The following is a 24,277-nucleotide window of genomic DNA, read 5'->3' on the forward strand; positions in this document are numbered from 1 at the left end:
CACATCGCCACTGCAGTTCCTGTTACTGACCAAATTACTTTTTGTTCCAAGAAGCTTCTTGTGAAAGAGCAGAGTGCCATTCCTGACAGAGACGCCAACACATAGAGAGAGAGAAAGATAGAGTGTGAATAAAAACAAAAAAGGTCTTGGTTAATACCAGAACTAATTAGGGGTCCATTTCTTAAAGAAATTCACAAAAGTGAACTCAACGGTATATGTCCTTATATTAGTGCAGATTTAAGGCCTTCATTAATTCACAAACATTCACAGAAATAGGGCAGGAAATCACACTTCGGGAAAATATTTGTAAACTGCATTTTAGCACGAGCACTTATGAATGTGTAGTAGAGCTGGTAAAAACTCTAAACATGCAAATTAGTATGTTTGCACATCTCAAAAGGACATTCCAACACTGAAAATATTTCTTACTGCGATCTCCAGCCCCATTATGTAGATCTATGGAAAAGTCCCAAAATAAGAGAATTGCTGATATTCAAATCCACTAGAGTATGAGCCCTGGCATAATCAGGGAGGCTATTATCAGAGCCCTTATATAATGCGATTGCTGCCAAAATTTATTGCTGCACTATGTGGCGTCAAAGAGACAAGGGGATTTTTTTTACAGGACCAGTAGAGTTATGAAGCAAACTGTCTCATGTGCATGTAAATATTATTTTTCGTTACAAAACCCTGCACTAAAGAATTTACATTTACAAATCCCACTGCAATTTAAACTATTAGTGGAAAGTTTAGAAGACTAAAGTGGTCACATTGACTATTCCCAGGTCAATCGAAAATAAATCTTTGAAGATATTTAACACTAAGTATAGCACAATATATATTTAGCACTGAAATTACATATTATTAAGTAAATATTATGCATTTAAAAAATCATAAATAATCTTAATATCAATTATAATCATAGCAAAAAAAATGAAAAACAATAAAACAAACTAAACCTGATACATTAATATTAATTCATATAATAAGGGAAAATATTATTCAATAACTATTATTAAAATACAATCATTTTGCACCAGGCACATTAAAAATAATTTGCGAATCATCTGAATAAATAACTAAATGTATAAACAAAATATGACCAATTTAATTTAAAAAAATGTAACTAAACCACGATTTTAAACTAAAATCATATACTATTGAAAAAAACTTTAACAGTAAACCTATTAATCAAAAACAATTGTATAATTAATTTATTTTTTTCTCCCACAGTCTTAAAGGCAAAGCTAATCAAGTCAACATATATATTACATTTATTTGTAATCAACTAAAAAACTTTAAAATTAAAATGTAATAATAAACAACAATACTATTGAGAAAGCTACAAATTATACATCAATTAAATGTAAAAATTTGTAAGTTTCAATATATAAAATATATAATTCTAAATAGTAATTTCATTCGTTAACATTTTGTACAAAATGTAAAAACAGTAGTAAATCATAATGCATTTTAAATGTTATAAATTACAATCTAATATAATAAATAAAATCTACCATTAAACCTTAAGTACAAAATGTCACCCAAAATAAAATAGAACATTCACATTACAAATAATGTGAAAATACTAAGTAAAACAAACATTTAACATACATTTTAATATCAATATTTTGCAATATTTAAAAAAAGTATATATAAAGTGTATCAAAACAATTAAGTTCATATTAAAAATAAGAACATATCAATATTCCTATTATTACAACATAAACAATGTTTTAATAAAAACATTCTTAACATGTAATCAAATATGTCTAAATAACATATAACATATTACACTTAAAATAGCAAAAAGATATTATCACTCAAAAAGCAAATATTACAATACAATGAACACAACATATTTTAAACGTCTCTCCACACTCATAATTCCTACATCCCTTGCCTACATCAAAACAAATTTGATAAAAATAAAAAAAATCACTCTGATTGATACTTCAAAAATCAATTAAAATATTTACAAATCACGCTAAATACATTGGAAATAAAATATTTACACAAAAATGAACATTCTACACTAAGTACTACACAAATCATAATATATTAACCTTAAAACCACGTAAATCAATATTTTTAGCTTTGATATTGCTCCCAACAATATTTTTGACATCATGATACTCTTAAAAAAACATTTTTGTTTTATGATATTTTTATTCAATATTTTGTCTAAAAAACTAAAAAAAATCAAAGCACCAACAATGAGTATCTGCTCCTGCCAGACTCGGTCAAAAGCTAAGGCTGACCGTGGTTGGGCATGGGTTGGATGCAAAAGGTGGATTGGGTCTGGTCAAGTCTTGCCTTCAGACTTGGAACATTTTCTTGAAAGGTCTTGGATAAGGCAGAGTCTTCAGTTGGGCAAGGCATCAGGCTCTGTCCAAGGAGGTGCCGTTGTCTTCAGGGAGTAGCTGGAGGAGGTAGAGGTTGGGATTTTTCCTTTGGACTTAGATGATATTTTGGAATTTGTATTTCTCCAGCTGAATGAGAGTTTCACAAGTGTGTATACCCTCACCAAAGGGGCCCACTGAGCAGGATTTACTGTTGTGAAGAAGATCGTGGCAAGAGCTACAGCGAAGTCAGGCCAAATGGCGATGCACCTTAGGAAATTGGTTTGCAGGTAGCTCATGGTCTTCCGTTGGTTCTTCAGCAGTTTTTCTTGACAAATGCTTTTAAGTCCCAGCCTTTAGGGTTAGACAGGTGTAGTACCTCCAACACGACTTCCAAAGGTGCAGCGCCTGAGTGGCACCACTTGAGGTGTTAGGGCTTACTCCAGCAGGTCCAAGTTGCAGGGGAGCTTCTTATGTCCCTGTTTCCCAAAAAGGAGGTCAGCCAACTAGCTCTTGGTGTCACTCTGGTGCCCAGGGTTCATGTAGCATGTCCTGCCCTCCTACAAGCACTAAGGTAGTCCTTCAAGTAGCTAGGCAGGACATCAAGAAGTAAATAAGTCCTTCTGGCAGCAGAGCAGTCCTTCTTCCAACAGGGCAATCCTTCTCAATCTTCCATAGGTCTGGGAGTGTACTGAAGAGGGGTTCTGAGGTACAGTATGTATGCATACCTGGTGACACCCCCTTTGCGGGTATGTGGCAGGGCCCCATGTCCTATCCCAGCATTTGGTTCTGGAGAGATCAAGGTCCCCTGCCAAGGTTCCAAACTGTCTGGAGTAACACTAACCTGGTGTCAGGTTCCTTGAGCTGGACTCCAGCCCTTTAAAGTGCAAGTGGGGCAGGGCACAGCTTCACCCCTTGGCCACCCTGGCAGACACTTCAAAAGCAGAACCATTCACAGTCATGTGACCAAAGATATTGGCAGAAGGAACAAATGATTGGGACAAGAAAATGTCTACTTTCCAAAAGTGGCATTTTCAGAAATGTGGCTTAGAATCTTATTTTACCATTAAAGGTGATTTTAAATCACAATTCATTAAGTCCACACAGTACATTTCTATCTTCTTCTTTCCTAGAGTTGATGTAATAGTATAGCCCAGTGTTAGTCAATAGGATGAATGGCCTTACAGTAGTGAAAAACAACTTTAGGAGATTTGTACTGCCAGGATATGTACAACCTAAACCCACAGGCCCTACTTTTTTAAATATTATGAACCCGACCCATTTAGGACCAACCTTGGGGGATAATTCTGGGTATTAAAAATGAAGGTTTTAGGCCTGGGAAAAGGTTTGTTTTGCCAGTTTGAACTGGCAGTTTAAAGCTGCACTATGGCAGGCCTGGGACTTGGTTTAAAGTGCGACATCAGTGGGTGGTAAATAAGCGATGTAGGCCCACTACTAGCATTTAGTTTACATGCCCTGGGTACTAGAGACATACAAAAAATTAAATGTGCCAATCAGGTGTATGTTAATTTTACCATGTTTTAAGAAGAGCACACAAGCACTATAGCACAAGTTAGCAGTGGCAAAGTGCACAGAGTCCTAAAGCTAACAAAAACGAACTCAGCAATGTTTGGGTGTAACCCTCCAGAGAGGGCCAGGTCCAACAAGTTTAATAAGTGTTAAATACAATGTAATTATATGTGAGAGTTTTTAACCCAACCACCTCTTAGCATAATAAGAACATTTAGGGGGTGCACCACTCTAAAAACATCCAGCAGCTACAGTGAGCAAGAAAAGTCCAATACCGTAGAAATAGTACGAAGCTTCTTTCAGTTGCTTTCAGAAGATATTTTATTATTGACGAATGGAGCTTGTTGTAACATGAGGATCATAAAGGAAAAGGCAGCCAACGCGTTTAGCCCCATACAAAAGGGCTTCCTCAGGGCTGCAAAGTAACATATAACCATGAGACAATAAAGGGATGATATAATAATGCCAATACACCACCAAAAAAAACATATTAACATATAAAGTACTTATGTTACATACTAGTAGTTAAGTGAACACATTATGTGATGATACTTCAAAAATACAGTACAAGAAAAACATTTTATATATTTTTAAATATTTTTAAATATTGAGTTGGTCTAGAACAAGAAAGAAATCGCGCATGAGCCAAAGAACCGGCAAGGAGAGGAAACAAGCAACAAAAGAGTCCAAAAAGTGCAACGTGAACTAATTATGGGTTAGGGAAAATTTCCGTGCAGGAAGCGTGATGAAACAAGTTCCTCATAGAAGATAAGTGTACAAGATGTGTTGAAAGTTTAAACAAAAAATTCCCCCGCCAAGGGGCAACGTTCGCATGAGTGTAAAAGGTAAAATAAGTTTGAAAAGGTAAGTCAAAAAAAATACCAAAAAGGTATTCCTGATGATGTAAGAGTAAATTGGTAATATGTAGCTACACGAAGGCATATAGTGAGCCTAGTGGAAAGAAATTGAAAATAATAATTGACTTAGTACGTGAAAAAACACTGGTCACATGGAAAGACAAAAATGATGGGAAGTTAAATATCTCCCCAAGTGAAAAGCCAAATGTCTGGAAGTTAAAGGGCCCGGCCGTATGCCGCCCGTACCGCTTCCAGACTCACCGGCCTTTTACACTTCCTTGAATTTGTTCACGGATTGTACAGGTAAGCACAGCACCTTGCCGGGCGACATTTGGCTTTTCACTTGGGGAGATATTTAACTTCCCATCATTTTTGTCTTTCCATGTGACCAGTGTTTTTTCACGTACTAAGTCAATTATTATTTTCAATTTCTTTCCACTAGGCTCACTATATGCCTTCATGTAGCTACATATTACCAATTTACTCTTACATCATTAGGAATACCTTTTTGGTATGTTTTTTTGACTTACCTTTTCAAACTTATTTTACCTTTTACACTCATGCGAACGTTGCCCCTTGGCGGGGTAATTTTTTGTTTAAACTTTCAACACCTCTTGTACACTTATCTTCTATGAGGAACTTGTTTCATCACGCTTTCTGCAGGGAAATTTTCCCTAACCTATAATTATTTCACTTTGCACTTTTTGGACTCTTTTGGTGCTTGTTTCCTCTCCTTGCCGGTTCTTTGGATCATGCACGATTTCTTTCTTGTTCTAGACCAACTCAATATTAAAAAATATTTAAAAATATTTAAAATGTTTTTGTTGTACTGTATTTTTGACGTATCATCACATAATGTGTTCACTTTACTACTATTATGTAAAATAAGTACTTTATATGTTAATATGGTGTTTTTTGGTGGTGTATTGGCATTATTATATCATCCCTTTATTGTCTCATGGTTATATGTTACTTTGCAGCCCTGAGGAAGCCCTTTTGTATGGGGCGAAACGCGTTGGCTGCCTTTTCCTTTATGAACCTCATGTTACAACAAGCTCCATTCGTCAATAATAAAATATCTTCTGAAAGCAACTGAAAGAAGCTTCGTACTATTTCTACGGCATTGGACTTTTCTTGCTCACTGTGGCTGCTGGATGTTTTTAGAGTGGTGCACCCCCTAAATGTTCTTGTATCGTTGGGGCTTCTTTTGCCCCGTTGGCTCATCCTTGCAGCGGGGCCCTGGGTGGAGTTGCACACCATATTTTCTGAATTACTATTGTTTTGTACTGGGTACTTATAGGGATTGATGCGTGTTCTTTTAGGACTGCTGCATCCTGTCGTTGTAACCTCTTAGCATGATGAATGGCTGCTCGACCCACTATACCAATAAGGCTATGTGAAGTCATTTGGTTAAATAAAATTAAATGGAATAATATGGATATCCCTAGAACAAACATAATTGAAAGTTCTGGCACAGGATGCTTCACATTAACCAATGATTGCACCAGGTCCTAAAGAAATGCACAGCTATTAGTGACTGGTTTTGAGTCATATGGCTACTGAGTTGAGTGTAGAGTCCCACATGGGTCCCAAAAGTCTCTAGTACTTTTAATTTGATCTCACTCTTTAAGACCTCTTTAAGGGGACTTAAGTGTCCACAGAATCTAATGATTATGATGACACATAGGTCCATTTAGATTCTCTGATGATGCTTTCCTTACAATTACTTAGCATAAACCTTGCATAACATTGAATCATTGGTGCTGCAAACACCCTACAACTTTAGGCCATTATTTCAGTGGCTAAAAAGAGTTACAGTCTGGTTCTGCAAAATAATTCACTCTATAATCTCAGGACAAAGGATGATTTCTCTGTTCCTTTTCCTCACTTATGAAATACTCTCCCACTTACATTAGGCTTTACACCATCTTTCCAGAATTTTGAAAAAACGTCAAGACTTTGCCGTTTGCCTCATATGCACTCTGAAGAGCACAATGTGACTGTCATATTGTAGTGGCACTTTATAAATGCAGTCAGTCATTAAATTGAAAAATAGGATCATCCCCATCTGTGGAAGAAGATATTAACCATATCAAGACCTTTCAATAACTTTTTATATCTGCTTTTTGAGGGAATCTAATATTTATTCAGCTCCATTACCCTTCTATATTTATTTAAAAATGACAACAGGTTCAACAAAGCTGGAGTATAAGTGAAACAGCTGCCTGAACTCATAAAATCAGTAAAAATTAGACCCCTTGTGTGATCCTTCTCTTGCAACAGTTACTTTCTGGATAGTTAGCTCATCTACCTTTTTCTGTATGCACAGAGGTTCCCCAGTTTAGTTGTGTCTTGTGTGCCACTACTAGTTCAACGAATTCCACACCAAATCCATATTGCTCATGTCTTAGCACATGATGTTGCCTACTGCAAGAAGGAATATCAAACTACCACCTCATCCATGTATCCATTGAATGAACCTTGGCCAAAATATTCTGGCTTAGGTGTGGGAAATAAAAATATAAAATTGTTATATGTAGGACTGCCAACCTATACCTATGGGAGCTTGTGTGAGCATTGCATTTGTTTGTGCATTTGTGGGACTGGACTACACAATTAGGTACTGATAGGGGTCAAATTATACATGTATTTTGTTATCTGTTATCATAAATGGTCAAACTGTAACAAACCCTAGGCCCAATCTCCAATGGTTTCCAAGAAGCAACCATTCTGTAGAAGTTCTTTTTACCGATTGTACTAGATTTTTTCTGTCTTCTGTCTTCTCAGCATCACAAACAGTTCCAGACACAGTCAAGTTCTCTGCTGCAAGCTGCTCAATGGCTGTATTCACATTTTCTTGCTTTCGGCTGCTCAAAAGCACATGAGCACCCTGCTGCGCGAGGCGCCTTGCAACTGCAAACCCAATCCTGGAAGAGAGGAATACAAGAGTACGCTGTCAATAGGGCAACAGTAATAATTTATATACAAGGCTTTGGAACTCCTTTTGGTTTGATTGGCAAAGGAAAACTTCTACTTTGGTATAAGTTTACTATTTTTTGCTGTTTACAAGCTACAAGTTAATATTAAGTTTAAGACTGTGGAGACTCTGCAATTGCGGAGGAGAACCCCACACATACAATGTGCAGAGTTCTGTGCCCACTTAAGCATACTGATGTTCTGCTCAGTGGACACCTTCAAGATGCAACTGTAGGTGGAAATGATAAAATTAGATGTGATTAATCTTTAAGGGTGGGTTAGAGGGTAATTATCAGAGCATACAAGAGATTATGGAGAAGGCTGTGCAAACTATAAAGTGTAGAAATAAGTGAGGAACAGAATCAAGAAGAAAGATTACAAATTGTGTACTACCAAAATCTTGGGATTTTAATATTACGCTACTGCTATTTCAGCTCCATGATATCGAACATCAGCTCACTGTCAATGTGAGAAGATAAAGAGTTTAGAATAATGAGATACATTTCCCTATAAATGCTTACCTTGATGATCTCATGTTGTCTGACAATCTGAATTCAATAAATTGATATTTGTGCAGATCAGTTTTATTAACCTTGATGCTTGGACATACAATTAAAGCATGAATCATGTAATGGAAATGGTGCTGAATACAGATATAAAAGGTGGGTTTAGAGGGTATTGTGAAAATACCTTCACGTGGATAGGAAAACTAATAACATAGACTAGCTGCTGAAAGGGGTGAAAATTTGGTCAAGAAGTGGAGACAACAAATTATGATATTAGACAGAAAGAAGTGTGGGCTAACTATTTGACATTGGAATAGAATGAGGGGTGACTAAAATAGACTTTACATTCAGAAGAGATCAATCACGGCATGGAATGGAGATTGTGGGCTCTTACTGGAAATCTCAACTGGGCTAGGGGCTAGTGCGAGTAAATATACACAAATATAACAAAAATGCACATGGTTTATTGGTCTCTTTCTTTGGCCCATAGAAAATTACTAACATTTCAGTAAGAATGCATGCGAGAGTGTGGCACCCATTTCACCAAACATTAATGTCTCAGAAAATGAATTATTTGTTCTGCTCTATTAATGTCAGTCACATTGTGGTCATTCCATTTTCATTAAACCATCACCTGATCACTTGTTAGAAATTAGCCCAGCCCTGTTGGCTCTGACTGAAAATGTACAAACTTTCTTGTTCACATACACACAAAGAGGTCTTAAACAAAGGCGACAGAGGGTCAATTCTCAAATCAAAAGTCAGTATAGAATCACAAAATGAAGTAATATATCCTGCAGCTCCCTTACAGTTGTCTCTAGCAGACATTTGTTCTGACACTTTACACAGTAAAGTTGTCTGGAGTTCACCATTCTTCTGCATCTCCAATAGTTTTATCTATTTGCCAGCAAACATGTTTGTTCACAAATGGACATGAACAGTCACAGCAGACAGCATATCAGATGCCACACCAACCATTAAACACTGCACAGGTTTGCACATTTACTCTCTCTTTTTCTATTTTTGATTAGAAGTGTAATCCATCATACACATTTTATAGCGAAAAATACATCACATGGTTAAATAAAGCAACTCATAATGAATGTATTAAGAAATACAAGATTATACAAAATTAATGAAAAAATATCTACAATGACAATTTCAGTCTAATAATTAATTCTTCTACTCCCCCCAAACTCTTACATTGATACAGCAAATTTACAGGATGATAGCCTGCTAGGTATCTGTGCTTCCATTGTTTAGCAACATGTTTACTCTTGATCCAGTCTGTAGCTAAACAGATCTGGACTATGACTAAGACTACAAATAAAGTATTTCAAAGCAAAGGGAGGGACAGGGAGATATTATAAGGTCCATTGTACAGTCTCCCTACCAAACTTGAAAAACATTGGGGTACACTGTTCCTAAAAGACAAGAAAAGTACGAACACAAGTCCTCGAGGCACTTCTAAACTTAGAAGCAAGAGCCCTCACACATCCAATAGATGTCATGCTTCATCATAGGGCTAGCTCCTCGTCAGACTGGTGCTGCAATGTCTGTCGGGCCTCATTAGAGGGCTCTTTGACGGAGATCTTGAAACAAAGTGTGTGAGCCGTGGCAAAAGCAGTAGGAATAAGGTAAACCTACTGTTTGAGAGAAAGTAGGGGAAAAGAGAAAAAAGGTTAAAAATTGTCTCAAGGCCCTCAACAAAAATTATTTAATATGGGTTACGAGGATCTTGGTCAAGTCTAAAAAAACATATAGGAGTGGGTAAGAAATAATGTTCCACCTCTCTATTTATCTAAAAGAAAGGGCTAGTGGGGAAACTTCCCTGATAGCTAAAATATTAGATCAACATGTTTCGCACCTCTCGGGTCCTAACGGATCACATGGCACTTCATCAGGATTAAAAAAACACATGCCTCCCTAACTTCATGTAGCTAATCCTAACCTAAATAATATATGGAAAAGATTGACATACATTGAAAAAAGGCTACACAACTCTTAACCTAAATAGGCGAGAACCTGTGAACAAAACAATAAATTTTTGATGAAGTAAATGATAATATCTATGTTTATAACAGTTATCCAAATGGGAAAAAAACACCAAATAGTGTAGTGACAATCAGTGTGGACATGGTGCCGTACCAGGTTAACACAGCACATACCAAAAATGTGTTTAGAGTTAGATAAAGAAAAAATTGTATTACTTCTTACCCTCCTACACTGAGTACCGGGTTCCTTGCTTCTAAGTTTAGAAGTGCCTCGAGGACCTGTGTTCTTACTTTTCTTGTCTTTTAGGAACAGTGTACCCTATTGTTTTTCATGTTTTTTTAAACAAATAAAGTATTGGAATCTGGGTGCTATTATTAGCTCCAAACAAAATATGTTTTTGACTGATATCAATTGATTCCCTCAAGAGTCTACTCATTATGGTTACAGACACATGCAGTTTGCAAACATATGAACTATATCAGTTCCAGGTAAGCAACAGCATGGGCATTGGCTATTAGGTCTGCATCCACATTATGTAATTTAACACAAGTACGATACAAATCAGAAAGGTTTTACAATGATGCACTTTAATAACAAAAGTGTCTTACCTACTCTTATTGATTATAAGAGTTCATTAATGGTTCTATTGTTTCCAAGTTTAACAATACTCTATTCTGAACAAATGTGGTAATATTGGCCAGTTTTGGGTTATTAACTTCAAGTTGATTGGATAACAATTGAAACCTAGCTACAAAGATATTGATCTTTTCTTAGCACAGTCCCTAATTTACAAATATTTGAAAAATGATTCACTAAGCAGACCAAATTCTTCCTGAAGTTAGAAGGAAGGGAAGCATGTGGGGTCCTGATATAGATCACCTAGCCAATAAATCATTTAAGTGTTCCAGTGTTTGACACAGTTTTCATGGAATACTCAGAGTACTAAAGAGGAGCCCCATAAAGTCGTAGAATAATCAAATGTTTTTATCTTAAACTCTTTGTTCATATTTTAGACAGCTTAATCGCAGAATGAGTTACCTTGAACCGAACTTTTTTGAAGTTGCTCTGTTCTGAAAAATGTAATTAATACCATTGTGCAACCTCATAGATTAATGGGAGGTTGCAATGTTTCTGGGTGTCAGACCTGCAGTCCATTATAAGAAGACTTACATGCTGCATTAATCCTTAAAATTAGTAAAATCTAAAATTTTGGAGTGCCCCACAACCCTATGTTTTCAGTAACCTGAGGAACTTAATAGCTCTAGGAGATGACCTTTCCATATAAATTCAGTGCATAACGAGTCGATCTTTTAAAACCAGTTTAAATTGAGATCCAACTGTAGAATTCTAAATAAATATAAGATGTTTGGCAGAATTTACATCTTTATTACATTACATTTGGCCGATGAGGGTCAAGCAAAAATTATTCCATTGTCATGTTTGTTAAAGGAGTGCAATTAAAACTGATTATTTTAGTAATATCCATTGGAGGAGCAACTCAAGATAAAATGTGTTAGTAACCTTCCTGCTATCTTGTAGTGTGGTGACCTGATTAGCTATGATCTGTGTTTTCTTATTAGTTAGAAGATAGCCTGAAATGTTTCTATTAACTGCTTACTCAATAGATTCTATAGCTGTTTCTGAAAGGTGTTCAATATGGCAATCCCATCAGCATAGACCAGCACTTTCATAGGCTGGTTCTCACAGAGGATGGGTTTTATTGTTATATTGTATAGAAGCTTAACTGAAAATTGCTCTATGTATATTGTGAACAGCAAAGTAGAGCTGGGACAGCCATGAGTTCCACATGATGGTATGTAATCAGAGTAGTCACTCATGATCTGTAGCATGGCAATACAGTGTTCAATATAACACCTGAACTAATCTGACAAATTGTGATCCACAACCCTTGATTACTGTAACTCTCCATAAAAATAACCAAGTGAATTGACCAAAATCTTTCTCAGCATCCAGCAGGATCATTGCAGGGGAGAGTGATTGCAGGAGGCTGTACTGATCAATGCAACTGTTCAATTAATATCATCAGTAGTACCTCTCCCTAAAATAAATACATACTGCCATGGTAAAACAACCCTGGAAATAACCCCACTGAGACGGCGTGCAATAATCTTGAAATATATTTTTGAAAAACTATTGATTAGGAACACTTGATGATGTGACCCTCGTAGATTAGGATATTTGTTTGTTTTTAAAGAAAAGTAATTAATTGTGGCATATAGGAGCCCCATAATACCTCTATAACAATTGCTGGTAAAATGGAGGAACTACAAATGAAGAAAATCTTATAAAATTCACAAAGCATTCTGTTAGCACCAGCTGCTTTCTCATATGGAAGGATATCTATGGCATCCTTTAACTTTCCTATGGTAATTGAGGAACCCAGTAGTTCCCTATATCTTTATTCTAGCTTTAGAAGATTTGCATTAGATGGGAATTAGTTAATGAGATCTATTGTGGGATTTAATTCTTACATTGTATAAATCCTGATAGTACTCTTGAAGAATTTAATAATCTCACTGGCTTCATCTACTAACTCCTCCTCTTTGTTGTAAATGGCAGCTGTTCTACTCCTTATGCCCTTCTGTCGGAGCTTCCCACATTGCCACTATTATTACATATTTTTGGTTCCTATCAGTTATATATTTCTGTGTTAAGTCATTGCTTTTGAATCTACCTATTTTGGCTTTAGCTGATGATATTTGATTTTGTAAAGGCTGTGCAGATGGTGAACATTGTGAGGGTGATGGTGCACCCTGCAGGCAACAGCATTGCCGCCGGCTCAATTTCAGGCTGAAGACAATGCTGCCACCTGTTTCCCGCCATGCTGGTGGGCGGAAACCTTGGTTTCTGCCCATCAGTCTAGCGGGAAACTCTTAATGGGTACGGAGTGGAGGTCACCAGTGTGGCTGCGGACTGGTCTTCCATTTATGCCCCCTTGTATTGAGGGTGTGTCTTTTTGTAATTGGTGTATGCAGCATTGTAGATACCAATTAGTTTTATAATGTACTATTTGCAAGCTTGCTAACTTCCAGAGTATGAAACACCTGTCGGCTGCTGTGTTGCTGAGGACTTCATGGTTTTGACTTTCTATGGAATAAATTTTACCTCGGCTGGACGTATCATTCACATAGACTGTATTATTACCTTTACAGTGTGCACTGGTGTTTTGTTATAGTACTCTCTGGGCACTGACTGCAGATAGTGCCCCCCTATAGTTTGGTTTCATTATTATGAACATGCCAAGAGAGCTTGGTGGTATATCAGACCGCATGTGTGGCTTCCACTAATAATCATTTTGCCCATGTGACTAGATATTCCTAGGTTATTTACTTTATTTGCTTTTGCACTGTGCCATCTTTTGTAGCACCTACTCTTTTATAGAAATTATCACTGTTATATATATATATATATATATATATATATATATATATATATATATATATATATATATATATAAATATATACACATATATATATATATATGTTGATGGGTGCATGTACATGAACAGCTAATGTATAACCAATTAAAAAAATAGTTTTTATTTACCCTTATTCTATTGGAGGCCCATAATTTGTTTCATATTTGCTCTTGTGCCATCCTTGTATTACAAATGTGGGAATGAAAAGAAATGCATAATGATTTCAAGTTCTGTCCGAGCACCATGAATCAGTTAAGCATGTTCTTTAGTGTACTTTTATCTCTGTTCTTGTTATTTAAGTGAATTCATCACAACAATCAGTTGTATTCTCTTTGCAATTTTTGCTTACCCCTTACTGGACGCAGTCATCACAGCCACCTTCCCAGCATGTATTGAGCTCCCCTCTGCTACCCTGCTGCTCATCCTCGATAAACAGCAAATACTTGTTAGCCGCGAAGGCCACAACGTCATCTTAGATTTGATCATTGAACACATCTCACCCCTGGGATCGGTAACCTGTTCCTGTAGAGTAAATATAAAAGGCCAGTATCACGATTAGCAGTTTGGATGAGAACCACAGCAGAGACAAAACCACAGTGTAACTGCAAAGAGCTACAGCATCCTCTGAAAATATTAAAGGACTACTGCTCTCTTGAGCCTTACCTGCTCTTCTTCTCCTCCAACCTCACTCTATGTATTTTTGATATACCACCTAAGATGGGAATGTTGGAAAGTCTAGAACAGAAAGTGGGAAAAATCCACTTGGAAATGCTAGGCACAAAATATCTTAAGGCAATGGAATATAGAAATTCCTGTCTTCTTACTTCTGCCAGATTGTTAGGTTATCTACTAAATACAGGGTCAGGCTCCTAGCACCTTTAAAAATTATACTCCAAGGCATTGGGGGGTGACACATACAGCGGTGAAGAAGCAAATGCATTCAATAATCTGCTGCAGAGCTCTCCACCTGAAACCATGGGTAACAGACTGTGGTGTTTGCTTAGTTGTGAAAGCTGAGAGAAGCAGCTTCAACCTAGGAATACAGGGTACAGCAGGTAAAATCCCAGGGAAGGATGGCTGCCTGACCAGGAGATAGAGCAGGGGCTTCATCAGCTTCCCATGTGACACCAGCCATTTCCCAAAACAAAACGGATGCAGGGTATGGGGTTAGGAGAAGAAACCTTTATTTATTGTGCAGTATTCTATCTACGGCAAAGACAAGAAGAGCCTGATTTACTCATAATTAGGGTATAAGACTCTAATTTTGGGGTAGAAACTGTGATTTAATATGTATGGACTCTAAGAGGAAGCAAGTGTCCACCTAATGGAGAAGGAGACCAATGTTTACCTGGGAGAGAGAGTTCTCATACTGAGTATGGATCGTAAAGACAGTTTAGGACAAACCATATTATTAGCTCTTTTGTCTGGGGATTTAATTAGTGTTCAGACTTCCTTTCCAAAGCATGTTCATTGATGATCTTTACTTAACTAAGGGCTTCATTTAGAAATTTGCGTAAGGGGGACACCACCATATTTCGTGATTCCACAACGTTACTTAGAGTTATGGGAAGTGCAATGTGTACAACAGTAGAACCTCCATTAGGTCCCCCATTTTAAACCTCTGATCTGGAGCCCTCAGACAAAAGGCCACTAACTCACAGTGACTGTTTAAAGCCTTGAAAGAGTCAGTATGGCTTAGCTTAAAAGAACTATGGAAACAACAAGATATTTCCATTATCTCAGAGTCATTTATTTAAAAATATATTAAAACTGTCTACTGTCTACAGTTTGAATCAAGGCTCAGGCTCTCATTCCCAAAACACATCAACTGGTGGTGTGTTTCTAACTGCCTAACTTCTTCACTTACAGTTTGGCATACAGGGAGCACCACCATATAACTTGTGGTCCCACAACGTTCCTAGGATCCACGGAAAGTCCAAGGTGTAAACTGACAGAACATTCACTAACTCCTGTGGTGTACACCTAGGATCTGACAGCCCTCTACAAAAAGACCCTCAGGTCACAGTGACTGTTTGCCTTCCCTTCTAACATCAGGGTCTCTGTCACAGATTTTCCCAGCCAGCAGAGAGAATGCAGAATGGCCAACATGAACATGGAAAAAACTCCCTGCTTGTCTGAGAAGCTCCCACTTTAAGTGCAATGCCCACTTAGCAAACCTTAGATTCTGTGATACGAGCTGCATCCATAGTGTCCACTCCACAACACAGAGTTTCCTGCCAGATAGGCATGAATCGCTAGATAGAGCAGCTGGCCATCACCAGGGCAGCAGAAGCCATGCCCACTGCTGCCCTAACAGACCTGTGGACTGTATACCAGGGCCTAAATGACCCTCTAAGTGTCTTATGTAGTCCTTTTTGGAGCAGAAGGAATACAGGAATCTGGCAATCCCCCAGCCCCACTAAAACTGCTGTTCCCCTACCCCACTTAAAAATGGGACAATATTCTCAGATTTTCCCTGCCCATATCTGCCAGTCCTTCCATGGCAGACATTGGCAGGGAAAATGTACCATGTCTCCCAAGCAAAGGTAGAATCCTCTGGGGCTATTCATATTTTATGTCTCGATAGCACTTGCGCTCTCTCGTCGAGATCTTCTGTTTTCAACAGTGGGTTTAAAGGCCTCACATTGCTTACCAATGGTTGGCCTCATTGTCACTCTCATTTGGTTGCTTATTGTTGGTCAGCTGCTGTAGGCCTCCTTCCTGTTTGTGTGCTTGTACCTCCCCTAGTGACTTCACTTAGTATTTTTGCCCATTTCTCATTTTTTTAGGTGCTATGTTTTAATTTGTGTTTGAAGCACTCGACCAGAGTGTCTATTCCAGCTGACTCCCTCATGTACTTCTTCCCCTTCTGTGTTCTTCGCTCCTTCCCTCATCCATGTTGCTTGCTCCCATCCAACTTTCTCTCACTGTCCGTTCTAGCTTTCCCCCACCCTCCACTCACTCCACTGTAGCTTGCCCCACCCCTACACCTCCCTCAATCCATTGTAGCTTGCCTCCACCCACCCCTCCCATCCTCCATTGTCCATTAGCTTGACTCCAGACCCTCCATCCCACCCACTGTTGCCTCCAGCTCCTCCCTCCCAAACTACCCTCATTGTTTGTGTTGGAGCCTGAATTGGAGCCACCCCCTCCATGTTTCCTCCCTTCTCCACCTTGCTATACACTATGACGCAGTTAGTAGTGGCTGCGTCATAACGATTTTTTTTATTTCAGTCATGCTGGACAGCAGCCAAGTTCTCCTTCAACATGGCTAAAAGACATTGACAAAACAATAGTTCTCTAATAGGCAAGAACTACTGCCTTTGCCAAGCTTGTTGGTTTAGATGACACAAACGCCTGCTTTGAGGCTTTGTTTTCTCTAAACAAAAAAGTTTGCTGAGCAGACTATTTCAAACTAATTTCAGCAAACCTATATAGCTGCAAGGTAAGCCGTGGTGGCTCGCCTCACAGCAAAGACAACCTAAAAAAGCAGACATATTCATATACATACATACATACAACTGGAGAAAATGGGTTTTGATCAGGTCATTTCAGCCACTGGCAAATGCGGTTCAGTGTGACTTTAGGGATTCGCTGACAGAGCTCTCTATCAGCAAAGGTATCAGCCCGCCGCATTTCACGGTTGTGGGCCACTATAAAAAGTAGTCCACCCCCATTCTCAGTAATTTCTTGTAACTGGTTATCTAATGGTTCCCTAAACTGATGCTGAGGTCAAGGACAGCGCTCAAGGTCCGTCCTGTATGCATGACAGCAGCATGTGTAATCTACGCAATGAATATACCTCCATGCACTGAGATGTCGAATTTGCAGAACAAGAGAGGCAGCTCAATCCCTTTGCTTCTAAATTTGAGCTGGTGGTTGCCGGTGTGGCTCACCGGCACCCATTTTTCGGAACCAGTGCTATTTTTTCTTCGTCAGCCACTTGCTGAAGGAAAGAGAGGGAAGATGAATCACGGTTATGTGTAAGAGAAACACGGGATAACAGTCACAAAGGCAATAATAAGGACCTGCAAGAAAGAGGTAAAGAGGCAGGGAGTGTCTAATAGTGGTTTAGAGAGTCATGCGGTGGATTCAAAAGTACCCATTTGGCACTCTGACATTTAATTGCACCAGCCACGGGCTTCTAAGGAGGGTGTTATGCAACAGCACTCATTATTTCACAAATAAGGGATTGTTACCGCAATAGACAGCTAATGCAGCTATGCGTATCCAAGAAGAAAGGCACACACATGCACTCAATAAACACAGTTAGATAGGCAGATAGCAACAACCATGAACAGACAGGCGAAAACACCCAAATGCTCAATTTGAGGAAGAGTTATGCTCACCTGGAGTTCCCTACACTCTTCACTGTGAATCTCAGTACCTCTTAACATCTACACCACAGTAACAAACACACTCCACGTAACGGAATAACAATGTCGACACAACCACACTCTTAAATATAGGGATACAAATACCTCTCAACACTATTTTTGCAACTATACCATGAATGTCCTTTCTTTGTTCTCAACTACCGACTGAAGTGTTTCATCTGCAGCAGTCACTACTTCATTGCAAGCCTATGTTAAAACATTGCCTCTCGGCAGTTCCAGTTAGGCTGCATGTTTACTACAGACTACATGTTGGTAGTGCTTGTGGCACTTGGCCACAGAAGGTTCTCGGTAGCCAATCAAATGTTCTTTTGTTCAGTTAACCTCACAAGCTCAACCAATCATTGCTCTGAGCAGCCGTTAAAAGTCCCGAAAAATATGATGCAAAGAAATCTATTGGATTTCTTTGTGCCATTTTTTGGTTCTCCTAATGGGGAAATGCCCCCTTTGCATTCATTATGCCTGGTGCAGGTATCCTGGAGCGCAAAGGGTTACAAAGTGGCGCAATGCATCCATTGCGCCACTTTGTAAATTTGGTGCAGCGGTTTTCGCCCTGTTGGGCCACATTAACTTTAAAAAACTGCACTAATGTGGAGCAAGAAGGCGCTAAGGGCTCTTAAATCTGCCCCTTGAAATTCAAAACTGGACTTGACTGTAATTGCGGTTGCTCTCACCAAAAAGAAAACAGAGCGTAGAGACCCTCTTTCTTCCAGCCTGTGGAACCACAACAATCAAGGCCAAAACATTCTAGTTATGTCTTTTTAAAGTTTGTCAACCTTTCTTGACAACGGAATTCATGGGCCCTGCTACCTCTCTCAAACAATACCCCAGGGGTCAGCCAGGACCCTGGGGTTGGTGCAGCATTTGTCTCCATCAATGCAGAGTTGGGCGTGATGTCCGCTCCCTGGATATTCCACTGGCCAGGCAACCCCATCCCGGGTAATTTTTACGAAAAATGGGGTCTGGGACCCTATCTACAGTTTCCTAAAGCAACAGTGGATAGGGGAGTGCTGTGCTGTCCCCCCGTGGCAGTGACCTCACCTGGTGAGTGGGGCAACCACAGCTGAAGCTTACACAAGGAGCAGAAAGCTGCTGGCTCTCATGGCCGACTTGGTGGTGCGTGCCACAGGGGAGCTGGTGGGCCAGTGAGTGGTAGGCTCCCTCAGGTGCCCCCAATGTTTGGTGGCCTGACCAGGCCCCCCCAAATCAAAATGCAAATGCCATTGGTCCCAAAGCCGTACTGCACAGAAAAAAGCACTGGCTCTCCCCGGCACAGCGGGAGAGCCACTCATAAAATATTCACTGCTTCCTGAGAAGAGCCAAATAATGCCCTGTGAGGCTTCACTATTCATCTACTTTTCTGCATGTAGTGGTCCCCAAAATGGGCAAGGGACACCACCAACTTTACCAGGGAGGCCAGGGGGGGCTGTGTGTGTCTGCAATAAATGTACTTCTCTGTTTTTCTAAAGAAAAAGTACTGACTGCACAATCACTTATTAAGTGTTATTACTTTGTGCCAGTGAATGGAGATTACTAGCCCACATCACCTACCCTGAGTAGGCCTTAGACTGCTGTCCCTCAGACCGTTTCAGAGAGTCAAACACTACAATGGGATACATAGGGCCAGATTTACAAGGAACTGGTGCAGCGCGGAGCCAAAATTGGTGGCGCCACACTGCTTCAGTTCTGAATCACAGGGATACGCCATATTTACATTAATGTGTTTCCCCTAGTGCTGGCACTAAATTTAGCTCCCAGCGCCAAGGCGGGCATCCTTGCACCATAGTGCAAGAGTGCCTGCGTAGAAGGCAATGATTTTTCATGAATTGTTCATGTGCAGGAAGGTGTTCCTTCCTGGACCTAAAAGATCTACAATGGCGATTTGGAACTTCTATGTGTGCTGCAGAATGCAGCACACAAGAAGCAAATTGTCATTATTGAATAATTGTTTATGTGCACATAAACAATCATTCATGGCATTTTGCTCCTTCTATGTGTGCTGCAGCATGCAGCACACATGGTAAAAGCAAAAACGAGGAGAAATAAAAGTATTTCTCCTCATTGCTCCATGCTAATACCATCCCAGGGGTGGCGTTAGTTTTTGGCGCTGCCACAGTTTAACAAATTCTGGTAAATCTAGGGCAGCGTCAAAAGCAATTTGTGTGTCGGAGGAACACCCACAGCAACACCCATTGCAACCCCCTCTGTCGCAGAAAACTTTGTTTGTGGGGCCATAATTACAATTGCGGCATTAAGCCACAAAAAGTAAACACGATCAGTGCACAATGCGCCCGGAAAGTCACAAAAAGTGATGCTCCAGTGGCGCTAGGGGCTCATAAATATTCCTCTTAGTTCCAAGTAGGTGGAACCCTGTAGGTATTGTGGACCTATTACTTATTCAGGCCACACACTAATAACCCACTTTCCTACAACTATCTTCAGCTCTTTCCTTTTTCTTGGTGCTTTTTCCACTTAAATCTTTAAAAACACATATCTCCAGCTCTACTGAATGGATTTTTGCCATTTCTGTATTATTTGGATTATTTATATTTTTCTGTTTATACGTTGGAATGGGTTTTTTCTTGTGTTGTGGTTTAATTTTCTTAAACATTTTGGAATTTCTACATAATTTACACATTTCCGTTAAGTTAAACCTGCCTGCTCTGAGCCATAGCGTCCAGGGGTTGAACTCAGTTTGAAACTGCAGAAAACTTTGACTGGACATAACAAGATAGTCGAGGCAATGCATTGGTTCCAATGAGTGCATAGATGTGGAGTTTCATCATTGCCATTGAAGCTACTGTCGACAGGGATTTGAGGAACTTGAGCCAAGAAAACCTCTGCAGTGTCTGTTCCAGACGCGATGTGTCATTTCCAAGATGTGAAGTGCAGTGGTGATGGAAGCCTGGTCCTGACCCACACAGTAGAGGTGATGCATTGTTTCTGTCACAAGAGTAATGCATCAATTCTGCTCCCGCAGCAGAGGGTGTATCGGTTCCACTGGAGCAAGCACCTTAGGCCCACTTGCAAGGGTCCATGGCTGGAGTGGCAACCCTTGGAAGGGCAGAATCATATTTGGTAGAGTTCAGGTGCAGAAGCAGGTTTATTGGTAGTCTTTTATGTCCCTGAGGAGACTTCAGATCAGGAGGCCAGCGGTCTAGCCCTTGGGCTCACTCTGGGTTCCGGGTTGGAGAGATGCAGGTCCAGTCCTTCTCACTCCCAGGCAAGAGGGCAGCAGGCAGAAGTCCAGCACAGCAAAGCAAGAGTCCAGAAGAGTATCAATCAAGTAGAGTGGCAGTCCTTCAGCAGCACAACAGTCCTTCTTCCTGGCAAAGTATCCACAGGTCCAGAAGAGGTGTCTGGCTTCCATTTCTTTTACCAAGTGGTGCCTATGATGTGGAGAATACTTCAGAGACATGCCTTTGAAACGCACAGATGTCCTACCCTTCCTGTCCCGGCCCCAGACTCACTATAGCTGGGTATGCACCCCTTTGTGTGCATCAGGACACAGCCTATTCAGATGTAAGAGGGTGTTAGAAATGGGGTCTTTGATTGGCTGTCAGGTAACCCCCTTTCCAAGCAAGGACCCACACTCTAGTCAGGGCAAAGGAGAAACACACCTGGTCAACCCCCACTTGCCCCCTTGGTTGCTTGGCACGAGCAGGCAGGCTTAACTCAGAAGCAATGTGTAAAGGATTTGTACCAACACACAGCAATACAGTGAAACACTACAAAATGGACACCACACCATTTAGAAAAATAGGCAATATTTATCTAAATCAAACAAGACCAAAACAACAAAAATCCAACATAAACAAGTTAAAATATGAATTTTCAAAAGAATAAGAGTCTTACTCCATAGAAAACATCGGAAACAATGATTTTGGACAAAGTACCTGGTTAGCGTAAAAAATAAAGCCGCACAGGCAAGCGTACGTCGGAAAAGGCAGTGATGCGTGAATTACTTACTTGTGAGTGAGTTACTCGTACGTGTGTTGTTTCCTTCTCCGGTCGGGTTGGCGATGCATCCTTTTTCTCCCTCACAAGAGAGCAATGTGTCAATTTCTGGAAGGGAGCATCTCGGATGCATGTAGGGTCAGGATGACTTTAACGCCCAGGGACGTGGAAAATCAGTTTTCACGGTGGTGGAAAACTATGTTGCGTGGGGTTTGCGTCATTATCAGCAGTCATAAGTGGGTGTTGCATGGTGTTTCTCCAGTCACAATGTGTCGATCTCCTAGCCGCGATGCAGGTGGAGCGTCGATTTCAGCCGCGAAGCCGGTGGCGAGTCGTTCGTCAGCCGCGTTGCAGATGGTGCGTCAAAGATTTGCCCGCATAGCACTCTGTGCATGGATTTACAGCTCTTGTTCTGCCAACTTCACCTTTCAAGGGCAATGGGATTGGATAGGGCACCACTTGGTGGGGCAGGAGGCTCAGCAGTGAGTCCAGGTGCTGGCAGAGGAAGTCTTTTTTTGGTCCTAAGATTTCAAAACAGGAGGCAAGCTCAATTCACGCCCTTGGAGAGTTTTCCCAAGCAGGAATATACCACAAAGTCCAGTCTTTGTCCTCTTTCACAGGGGGAAGCAGCAAATGCAGATAGCCCAACAGGCCGCAGTCACAAGCAGGGGCAGCACTCCTCCTTAGCTCTTCAGCTCTTCTCCTTGGCAGAGGTTTCTCTTGGTTCCAGAAGTGATCTCATTTCCAAGGGTTTGGAGCCCAATACTTATACCCCTTTCTGTCTTTGAAGTAGGCACACTTCAAAGGAAACTCTCTGTTGTGCACAAGATCCTGGCTTGCCCAGGCCAGGCCCCAGGCACACACCAGGGGGTTGGAGACTGCATTGTGAGAGGGCAGTCACAGCCCATTCAGGTGTAAGTGACCAGTCCTCTCTCCACTCTAGCACAGATGGCTCATCAGGATATGCAGGCTACACCCCAGCTCCCTTTGTCTCACTGACTAGAGGGGATTCACAGAGAGCCCACTGTAAAGCTGACCCTGACAGGGAATCAAACAAACAGTCAGAGTCACAGAATGGTTTAAACAAGAAAATGCCTACTTTCTAAAAGTGGCATTTTCGAACTGGCAGTCTAAAAACCAACTTCACTAATAGATGAATTTTTAAATTGTGAGTTCAGATACCCCAAACTCCACATTTCAATCTGCTGTCAAGGGGAATCTGTGCTTTAATAATATTTGAAGGCAGCCCCCACGTTAACCTACGAGTGAGATAGCCGTGGCAACTGAAGACGGAATTTACAGTATTCCACTGTTAGGACATGTAACACACACATCAGTACATGTCCCACCTTTAACATACATTGCACCTTGGCCATGGGGCTACCTAGGGCCTACCTTAGGGGTGCCTTACATATACAAATAGGGAAGGTTTAGGCCTGGGAAGTGGGTACACTTGCCAAGTCAAATTGGCATTTTAAAAGTGCACACACAGACACTGCATTGGCAGGTCTGAGCCATATTTATAGGACTACTCATTTGGGTGGCACAATCAATGCTACAGACCCACTAGTAGCATTTGATTTACAGTCCCTGGGCACCTCCAGTGCACTTTACTAGGGGCTTACCAGTAAATCAAATATGCCAATCATGGAGAAGCCAATTACACATATACTTTACTTAAGAGCACTTGAACTTTAGCACTGGTTAGCAGTGGTAAAGTGCCCAGAGTATAAAAAATAGCAGAAACAGAGTCCACCACACATCAACAACCTGGGAAGCAGAGGCAAAACATTAGTGGAGACCACACCCAGGATGCCAAGTCCAAAATGTGTCCCTCCCCAGCTGAAAGTGAGGGGCAACTACCCAGACTCATGGGAGTTCTCATCACTAAGGTGGGAGAATCTGGACAGACCATCAGAATTGGCGTGGTCTGTGTCAGGGCGGTGTTCCACTGTAAAGTCCATCCATGTAGGGAAATGGACCACCTCAACAGTTTTGGATTTTCACCCCTCATCTGCATTAACCACCTGAAGGGCCTGTGGTCTGCTTGAACCCGGAAGTGAGTCCCAAGCAAGTAGGGTCTTAGCTTCTTCAGTGCCCAGACCACAGCAAAAGCTTCATGTTCTATTGCACTCCACCTACATTCCCTGGAAAGTATCTTCCTGCTAATGAAGGCTACAGGTTGATCTAGGCCCTCTTCATTTAGCTGTGATAATACTGCTCCTATACCATGCTCTGAAGCATCAGTTTGCACAACAAACTCCTTGGACAAATCAGGTG

General features: G+C 40.4%; 1 protein-coding gene across 2 annotated transcripts in view; it reads right to left on the reverse strand.

Annotated features, from left to right (window-relative positions):
• LOC138265362 (dehydrogenase/reductase SDR family member 4-like) overlaps positions 1-24,277 on the reverse strand; it is a 157,525-nt gene that overhangs the window by 117,025 nt on the left and 16,223 nt on the right. For both annotated transcript variants that reach the window (XM_069213005.1, XM_069213006.1), the window contains exons 2-3: positions 13,996-14,168; positions 7,479-7,656 (exon numbers count right to left, since the gene is read on the reverse strand). In XM_069213005.1, coding sequence (XP_069069106.1) covers positions 7,479-7,656; positions 13,996-14,141 — 324 coding nt within the window. In that variant the 5' untranslated portion in view covers positions 14,142-14,168. The remainder of the gene's footprint in view (positions 1-7,478; positions 7,657-13,995; positions 14,169-24,277) is intronic.

Source organism: Pleurodeles waltl, chromosome 11 (assembly GCF_031143425.1).
Source record: "Pleurodeles waltl isolate 20211129_DDA chromosome 11, aPleWal1.hap1.20221129, whole genome shotgun sequence".
NCBI classification, from domain to species: domain Eukaryota; kingdom Metazoa; phylum Chordata; class Amphibia; order Caudata; family Salamandridae; genus Pleurodeles; species Pleurodeles waltl.